The sequence below is a fragment of the Octopus bimaculoides genome, chromosome 5, assembly GCF_001194135.2.
Source record: "Octopus bimaculoides isolate UCB-OBI-ISO-001 chromosome 5, ASM119413v2, whole genome shotgun sequence".
Classification (NCBI taxonomy): domain Eukaryota; kingdom Metazoa; phylum Mollusca; class Cephalopoda; order Octopoda; family Octopodidae; genus Octopus; species Octopus bimaculoides.
In genome coordinates this window covers 26,041,932-26,051,360 of record NC_068985.1, presented here as the reverse complement: position 1 = coordinate 26,051,360, position 9,429 = coordinate 26,041,932, and the positions used below count along the sequence as shown (strand labels likewise).

General features: G+C 34.3%; 1 protein-coding gene across 6 annotated transcripts in view; it reads right to left on the bottom strand.

Annotated features, from left to right (window-relative positions):
- Positions 1 to 1,256: 1,256 nt before the first annotated feature.
- Positions 1,257 to 9,429, bottom strand: part of LOC106874951 (protein TBATA) — a 22,730-nt gene continuing 14,557 nt past the window's right edge. For all 6 annotated transcript variants that reach the window (XM_014922874.2, XM_052968228.1, XM_052968227.1 and 3 more), the window contains exons 5-8: positions 7,132 to 7,213; positions 4,713 to 4,914; positions 2,097 to 2,227; positions 1,257 to 1,467 (exon numbers count right to left, since the gene is read on the bottom strand). In XM_014922874.2, the coding sequence (XP_014778360.1) occupies positions 1,388 to 1,467; positions 2,097 to 2,227; positions 4,713 to 4,914; positions 7,132 to 7,213 (495 nt within the window). In that variant the 3' untranslated portion in view covers positions 1,257 to 1,387. The remainder of the gene's footprint in view (positions 1,468 to 2,096; positions 2,228 to 4,712; positions 4,915 to 7,131; positions 7,214 to 9,429) is intronic.

The following is a 9,429-nucleotide window of genomic DNA, read 5'->3' as shown; positions in this document are numbered from 1 at the left end:
GTATAGGTATATGCCGGAAAGAATATTAGAGAAGTAGAATGTGACCTTACTCTGGGGTATTTCAGTACATACTGGTAGGGAGACTCTTAATGTGAATTTGCACCAAGTTTGACAGTTGTTGACTCTGATGTTGTGTACAAACATGAAAGCAGCAAAAAGATCACATTCTATTGTCAAGGAAGCTTGAAAATTTGCAAGGGAACTTGGGATTAACCTTAAATTAGATGAAGAACCTGAAACCACTGCTACAAAACAAGCAAAACAGATCAAGCAGACTGCAAAAAAGAATGGGCAAAACAAATTGTGGAGTGGTGGAGTCAGAAGCCTCTGCATGGAAGTATATACTTTGAAGCTGAAATGCTGATGTAGACCAAGCAACAACCCATCAGTGGCTGAGAAGCTCAAGATTGAAAGCAGAGACTGAGGGTTTCATATTAGTGGCACAAGATCAAAGCTTGCTTACTAAAAACTACCAGGCTAATGTTCTTCAAAACGGTTCTGACCCTAAATGCAGATTCTGTGACACATTTGATGAAACAATAAATCATCTCATCTCAGGATGTCCTGTGCTGACACCAAATGAATACAAAAATCCCCATGATAGGGTAGGACAGTATTTACATTGGAAAATATGTAAACACTACAAAGTCAGCACTCCTGCTTACTGGTATGAACACCATCCTGAGCCAGTCATTGAAGGTAAAAATGTCACTATCCTCTGAGATTTTCCAGTCAACACTGACAGATCAGCTAGAGATAATTATTAAGGACAGGGAAAAAAATACTTGTAGATTTATAGATGTAAGTGTTCCCACTGATAAAAATATATCTGTAAAGGAATTTGACAAATTAAGTAAATATAAGGACCTGGAAATTGAAATACAAAAGATGTGACATCTTTAAGTGAGAACTGTTCCTGTTATTGTAGGTGCCCTAGGTATGATAAAAAAGGGATGTCAGAAACATTTAGATAAGATCCCAGGAAAAGCAGGTCTTGGAGAAATCCAAAAGGTTATACTGACAAGTACTGCCCTCATCCTTAGAAAAACCCTATCAATTTAAATGTTTGTATTGTATTACATGAAGATATTTCACTACTGCCCCTGCCACATCCCCTCCCTAAGCTTTCAGTCATACTGTAACATCTCTTATCCTTCACTCACTCCAGGACACTGTGTGTGTCTCAACAAGTGATTGTCAACAAACATGCAAATTAAAAGTGAAAAAAAAAAAAATAATAATGACAACAGGGGCAGTAACAATAACAGTAGCATCCAGTCTCTGTGATCATGGATTCTTTAATGGAATTTGATAATTTTGAATATAAAAAGAAGATAAATCTAGAAATTTTATTTGACAGATCTTTAAATTTATTAAAAAAAAAAAATTATTGCTCCTTGGGTTTCCAGTTCAAAATTTCATCTCTCGATATATATTTTTCTACTGATCTTCTCATTCCTTCATTGCCTGTGAAAATACAATAGAGTGCCTTAATTTTTAATATGTTCTGGTATTTTTCATTTAAATGTTGGGGAAACTCAGGTAACATATTAGATCATAGGGACACCAGATAAAAAACTTTATCTTTATGAAAGAAATATAGACTTGACAATTCTTGGCAAATAACATTTATGAGATGATTCAAATTAATTGAAAAATGAGGTAATATAATTTTTCCTTACTGCATTGATCTCAGAGATCCTTGTTTGGGAAAAAGTTGAGCTGAAGTGAAATTCATTTAGTACGAGTGTAGAGAGTTTAATTGAATAAACAAAAGAAAACTAATTCCAAAATGCAATATAACCCTTTTGATAGCAGCTTGCTACTGGTTCTATGAGACAAACTTTCTTTTCAAAAGAAAGTTAAACTAAAACCTTCCATTGAAATTTCATGTTAATTTATGTTTCAAATACCAGAATAAGAATGATAAAGTTAGCTTACTAAATTTTTTATTATTTTAAAGGAGAATTCAAACAAAAGCAGTGTATTTCAACAGAAATATGGTAATGAAAGGATTAAATTTACTCAATCATTTACAAAAAAGTAATGAAAAATTATTATTTTATAAAATTTACTATTACATAATTTATACATACAGCAATGATCTTTTAATTTATCACTTTCATTTATTTTTGTGTCTGTTGAAGGTCTATTTGACACTGAATTATGAAAATTCTGGTTTCCTGCTGCTTTTCCTTCAGGTTCAGTTGGACTTTCAAGAATTAACCTTCATAAATTAAAACAGAATGTTAAAGTTTATTAATTCATTTACTAAGAAATAAATTTGTAGAAAATTAAAGGATGTTCACAAAGATAATGATGATAACAGATGACATACAGTTTCACATTTTCCCCCATATGCTAATAGAAGTAAACCTCTTTCAGTTTTATTTGTTTTACTGGTATGATAATTCAAAGGTGGTTAGGACATGGTTTATCAGTGCTACAAAATCAATCAAATTTAAGTTTACCTAAATGTGTTGTAGAAAATGCATATACATGCTTGTGCTTTACAAAGTCAATTAAATAATATACTTGTTAGGTTGAATGTGTATAAGAAGAAAATGACAAAAAAAAAAAAAGGAAAGAAAAACAGAGATAATATATATATTATAAACTGATAGAAATTAAGATTCCCTAGTGATTTTACATCCAGCACAATGTTTCTTGTGATCTAAGGCAGTCAAAAAGAGAGCTGAGTCAAAAAGATTAAAGCCATGAAAGAGTTAAAATGGCAGGCAGATGACTATTCTGCTATTGGTCAAATGAAACACATGACAAAACAGTGAAACAGTAAAATGTCCCCTGAATGTGATCACTATTAGAATTTATTACTATATTTTCTGAGATGTATTCAATATCTTGAAAATTTTAATTCATTAACTCTTTTAATACCAAACTGTTTAAGACTGCCTCTGCTCATAAAATACAAAACCCCTAATTCTTAATTTAAATTAATGCCTTCCATCATCATCATCATCATCATCATCATTTAACATTTGTTTTTCATGCTGGCATGGGTTGAATAGCTTGACATGAACTGACAAGACCAAGGGCTGCACCAGGTTCAGTAATATGCTTTTGCTTCATTTTACAGCTGGATGGCCTTCCAACTACTTTAAAAAGTGTACTGGCTCCATTTTATGTAACACTAACACCAGTGATTTTTACATGGTACCAACACTGGTGCTTTTTACATAACACTTTGGTCTTAGGATACCAATTCTGTTGTGGTGGGTTGGTCTTCTTGAGTACAGCAATGTGCCACATATCTCAGTCCTCTGTCATTTCCTTTGTAAGGCTCAAAATCTTGAGATTAGTCTTCAAAACTTTGTCCTATGTCTTCCTGGGTCTCCCTTCCCCACAACTTCCCTCCATTTTATGTGATCAGCACTTGTTCATGCAACTGTCCTCATCTACCCACATCATGTGACCAAACCAGTACAGTCTCCTCTCTTGTACACTGCATATGATTCTGCTTAGGCTTACCTTTTCTCTCAGTACACCAGCACTCTACTGTACATGTACACTGACATTGCACATCCAGCAGAGCATGCCAGCATCATTCCTCTCTAGTCTTTACATATCCTCTGCATTCAGGACCCATATCTCACTACCATGTAGCATTGCAGTTTGTACACATGCATCATACAATCCTCCTTTCACTCAAAGAAAGACCTTTGGTTACCAACATTCCCATATATCTGTAGTCTTTATGGTTCCTGCACATCTACACACAAACACTACTTTCTCTGTTAACTTTCCTGCTGTTCCACTGCAACTATTGTGTGTCCATAGCTTGCACTGGGTACACCAAATGGGATTTCTGCTTACACCCTTCCTACATACTGAGCAAGGCCATTTACCAGAAGAGTGAAGGGTCCTGTCTAATCTCTTGTTTACTAGGACCTTAGCTTTTGCTAAGTTCCATCATAATTTGTACATGAACCTTTCATTAAGTTGTGTTCTAAATATTACATAAGTATTGTATTTCATTCAAAATATGAAAATATGCTTTAGTATGCTTTGTAGAGCATTACAAGATGTTCAAACCAGATGTATTTATTATCTCTGAAGAAGAAAATCAGATAAAAAAATACCAAATTGTAATTATAATGAATATGTGAGATTTGCACAAAACATTTGAGAATGATTGCTTTAACATATATACAGGAGTTCATGGTGATTTATGTACGTAGTCAGCTGTTAATGAGAAAGGAATTAGTAATATATACTAATTAAAGCTGCTTAACTTTAATTTTAATATTCACCAAACTTTGGGCTCACAGAGGCAGTGACAAGTGACTGAGACCTTTGGCAAAATACTGTGCTTGAGAAGACTTGTCAAGCCAAGTGAGATCATTGTCATGGCCAATGCCGGTGTTTCATAACTGGCATGTAAGAAATGGCACTTAAGAAGCATCCACTACATTATTGGAGTGGTTGGCATTAGGAAGGGCATCCAGGTGTAGAAACCATGCCAAATGAGATTGGAACCTGGTGTAACTCCCCAGTTTACCAGTTTTCAGTCCAACTGTCCAACCCATGCCAGCATGGAAAATGGATGTTAAATGATGATGATAACTAATGGACTGTTAGTTATTTAATTAGCCACAGTCAGAGATTTTGCTGGATAGAAACTATTTTGAGATTATTTGATATTTCTTGAAATTTTAAATGCTTATTTGAAGCATTTAAACTAAAAAGGTTACCTGTCTACTTTTGAAGATTTTTTCCTGTTTTCTTGATTAATATTATTGGAAAAGGTTATATCCTTAACTGCTGTGTTCTCTCTTATAGGTGGCAGAGTTGTTATTTGGTGATGCTCTCTGCCATTCACATTTTGAACATTAACACTGTTATTCGTTTGGCTAAGAACAGCTGCTTTTATCAAGTTGCTCACCAAATTTTTTTCTGGAACATAAAATTTAATTAAACAATTGATTTAATATGGTTAATATCAAGTAATACAGAAGTAGTCCCAGTCAAAGAACCCAACAATTGCTTTATATCTGTTGTAAGACAATGCATGATGTCCATAGGAAAGACACTAAATTTTTATATATTAGTCTGCATAACCATAACTGAATCCAGCACAATATCCAACAAATCTTTTATTTCAATTTTACATTCATATTTGTATTACAAAGTATGACTTCATAATACAAATATCATTGTGTTAATTATTAGTGACATCTGTGGTTGCTTCAGGTAAAAATAAATATGTAACTAAAAAAACAAACCATAAAACAAAACAGAACATGATTAGATTTACCAACTTTCTATAAGTAAAGTGTCATCTGTTATTTCATGGTACTTAGGGGAAATGAATTAACCTTGAGTTAGCATATTTGTAGGTGTATAAGATGCACTTTTTGTTATTTTTAAATGTATAAAAAAATTGTCTGGTGTGTAATGTTGTATTACATATAGGAGACCAAGTGTTGTACTCTAGAGAGCTGGATAAGCATAAGTCTACTCAGCACAATAATTGTTACTAATAATAAAATATTAAAAATGAGCTAAAATATTATAGTCTATATGAATATAGACTTACAAAATGTTGCTATGGTACATTGGTAGTTATGTGCTCAAGTGACATCATCTCATTATACCTACCCCAGGATATATAACCCACTCCTGATATAAGTCTTACATCATTTAATTAATTATTACATCAACTTTAAGAAACTTTTTTAATTATCTAAATGGAAATTCTCCTAGAAAGATGAAAGGAATGTTTAATTTTCATCTGTCTGCAATAAGTAAATGACAACAAAATCATAGTAGTGGTGTATCACTCTTGTGGTCAATTGCAGTCACAGAATACCATAGTCAAAAATACAAGTTATTACATCTTGTATGGCAATTCTGTTGACCAAACTATAAGCAAATATGTGGTTGTACTGAAAGATAAGTTGAAATATAGTGCTAGTATAGTGTAGTTTGTGAAAGTGCAGCAAAACATGACAAATGAATGCCTTCCTGGAAACCTGCCAAAAGTTAGCAAGAACATCATGCAAAGATGGCTGCAACTATCTGGTCTCTATGTGTGCTACCCTGAACTGCAGGCGTCTAAATTAGTTTTGTGGAACCCACTTCATGGTGATGTAAGAAGAGGAAAACATCATCACATATCAACTTGATTGCAAACACTGGCCTGGAGTGTATTCAGGACCTTGAGGCAGTGATGTTGAACCAAGAAGTGTGGCAAGTGGACTTTGTTGCCATGGCCCAAGCTGGAGCCTGACCATAAGAATAATAAATAAGGTGTATAGCTTAGTGGTTAGGGTATTCAGCTCATGATCATAAGGCCATCAGTATTATTTCCAGTGGTGTGTTGTGTCCTAGAGCAAGACACTACATTTCATATTGCTCCAGTCCACTCAGCTGGCAAAAATGAGGTTTACTTGTGATTCAAAGGACCAGCCTTAACACATTCTGTGTTACACTGAATCTCCCGCAGAACAATGTTAAGGATAAATGCATCTGGGGAGTGCTCAGCTACTTGCACATTAATTTCACAAGCAAGCTGTTCTTTTGATCAGATCAGCCAGAACACTCATTCTTGTAACTGATGGAGTGCCAGAAAAATAAAGTTTAAATATGAGAAGTTTATGGTATCATACTTATTCCTATATACTGTCACAGCATTGCATTTACATGCACAGAATCCTACATTTTCCCTGACAAAACGATTCTAAAATATCTTTCAATAAGTATATGATGAAACATGCTAAATTTGTTTTTTCCACAAAGTATACTTGTAAAACAGAGGTGTGTTGTATGTGAAAATGCATCTTATACACTAGCAAATACTGCATTTATTTATTTAATTTATTTTATATTGCCCTCTAGAGAGGAAATAATTCTGAATATGAACTGCCTTGGACTGTGTCAGCATGTCCAATCCATGATAGCATGGATGTAAAATAATAATAATGTTGATGATGATGATGTACATGTATGAGCATGCGTATGCATATGTATATGCATGCATATATACATATATATGAATTATTTACTGTCTAAAATAGCATAGCTTTATAGCTTGAATAGTTAATTTTCGAATAGTTAATAGCTATAGCTTGAATAGTTAATAGTTATAGCTTGAAGAGTTAATTTTTATACCTTTATCACTGGCACATATTAACCATCCTTGAATAGCCTCCATATCACTGGTCTGAAGAATCTGACATAATATAGTTAATACCTGATTAAAGAGAAAAAAGAAGCATATTAATATTTAGATTTAGTTGGGCAATGGAGATGATGGCTAATAAAATTGACTGTCACATCACCATATTCTGTTTTCTTATTTTTCACGAGTCCAGAGACTGATGAGGCTGCAGCTTTACCTTGTTCCTAAGTGTATGAGTGACAAAGATTACAACACTCTCCCACCACTCTGAATGAGATGACAGTCTGTCACAGACATAACCATATTATTTCTTCTTCATTAAAACAGCCTATGTTTAAGCAAAAAAAGTTAATATTTTGAGGTTCTAAGGCCAAGAAAATTCAGAATAGTTGTAAACTGTACTTTATATTATATAAAGCTTGAGGTTTTTGAAATTCATCCCTCCCACTGTGTATTAGCAGAATAGATATTGCGTTCAAATTTTGGCACAAGGCCAGCAATTTTGGGGGAGGAGGCAAATTGATTACTTTCAGCCCAAATGCTCAGCTGGTACTTATTTCCTCACTCTCTGAGGGATGAAAGGCAAAGTCAACCTTGGTGGAATTTGAACACAGAATATAATAATGGACGAAATGCCACTAAGCATTGTGCCCATTGTGCTAACAATTCTGCCAGCTTGCTGTCTTTTTTAACAGAATAACTATCAATAATATATTGAAGCAACTATGATCACCTCTATTATCTCTTCTATAAAATTATAGTCTTCTACCTAACTGAAAGAAAATGACTGTGGAGGAGCAGATGATGTCACTTCCTGAAATTTTTATATTCTGAGATTGATAATGTAGGATTCAATCAATAAAATCCATTTTGATAAATTAAAAAAAAAAAATTAAATCCCCATCTAAGAGCTAGAAGGAAATTATTATTATTATTATTTGTATCAGTTGTACTGTGGAATGGTTGACACTGTAGAGTGTTGTGCTGAGATACACAACTTCATAGTCTGTGTTTAAATCCTACTGAAGTTTTCTTAACCTTTTTTTAAAATTCCTGAATTAATTAGATAACAAGTTGGTTGTATCAACAAGGCTTCTCTCTATGAACATGAAACCTTGTACCAAAGTTAGAATGTTACATAAACCTGTAAAAGTGTATGCTTTTAGATGCCTGTGGACCAAGAATACAATTCTCTGATACTCCAATTTGATCGATTGGAAACAGATTCTATTCAGTTTTTTTCTTTCTTCTTGGTCTCTTAAATCTGAGAAAGATGATTCTGCAATTTCTTGATGAATACCATTCACAAATGATTTGTTTATAATGATAAAATGTTTGTACTGTATATGAACTCACTTCTCCGTCAAATCAATATTGTCTGTATATGTGCATGGTGTACCACACATGAGATATGACAGTGATTGTAAAGCAGGAAAGAAGTATTCAGTCAATGCTCTCATCTAAAATGTTTCCAGTTTCAAACTTGGAATTCCCCATTCGTTCAATAGTCCCACCACAGCCCCTTCAAATATCACCACAGCCAGAGCCGATGTAAGGGGGGATAACCCTGTCCTTCTCACAGCATGGACAATTATTTTTTGCTTACAAAACCAACTAACTGTTATGTATTTCTTTTTCATGTAGAAAGGTTACCTTCAGCCATTTGAGTTTGATGAGTTGCCTATACTGCTAAGCGTTTTATAGGTGTGAAACCAATGGTCACTCTATGACTGGCCATAACTTTTAACTTCATATGTCATTCAATGCTCGAAATGAGGAGTAGGTGGACAGCTGACAACTGATGAAGGGTCAATCTTTATGTTACTTGACCTGTTTTTCATTTGTTTCTCTCGTTGTTTGCATATCAACTCATTTGCTTTCGTATTGCATGTTGTTTACAGTTTGTGACGTCTTGTACCCAAATCTATATATGGGCTGAGGACAATAATATGCAGTTTAATGCTGAAAAATTCCAAGCCCTGTGCTACCAACGTCCAAAACTGAATATTAAACTTACAGAGTACACTGGTCCACAGGGAATTTCAATCCCAGAGCCTAAATCAGTGAAAGACCTGGGTATCGACATGAGTGATGATACCTCTTTCCAAGTGCACATTACCAGAATGGCAACAAAGTGCAGACGATTGGCTGGATGGATCCTGAGAACATTCAGAACCAGAGATAAGGAAACCATGATGATACTCTGGAGGACATTCGTGCTCAGCCGCCTGGATTACTGCTCACAGCTGTGGTCACCCACCAGTCTGAAATTAACAGCAGACCTTGAA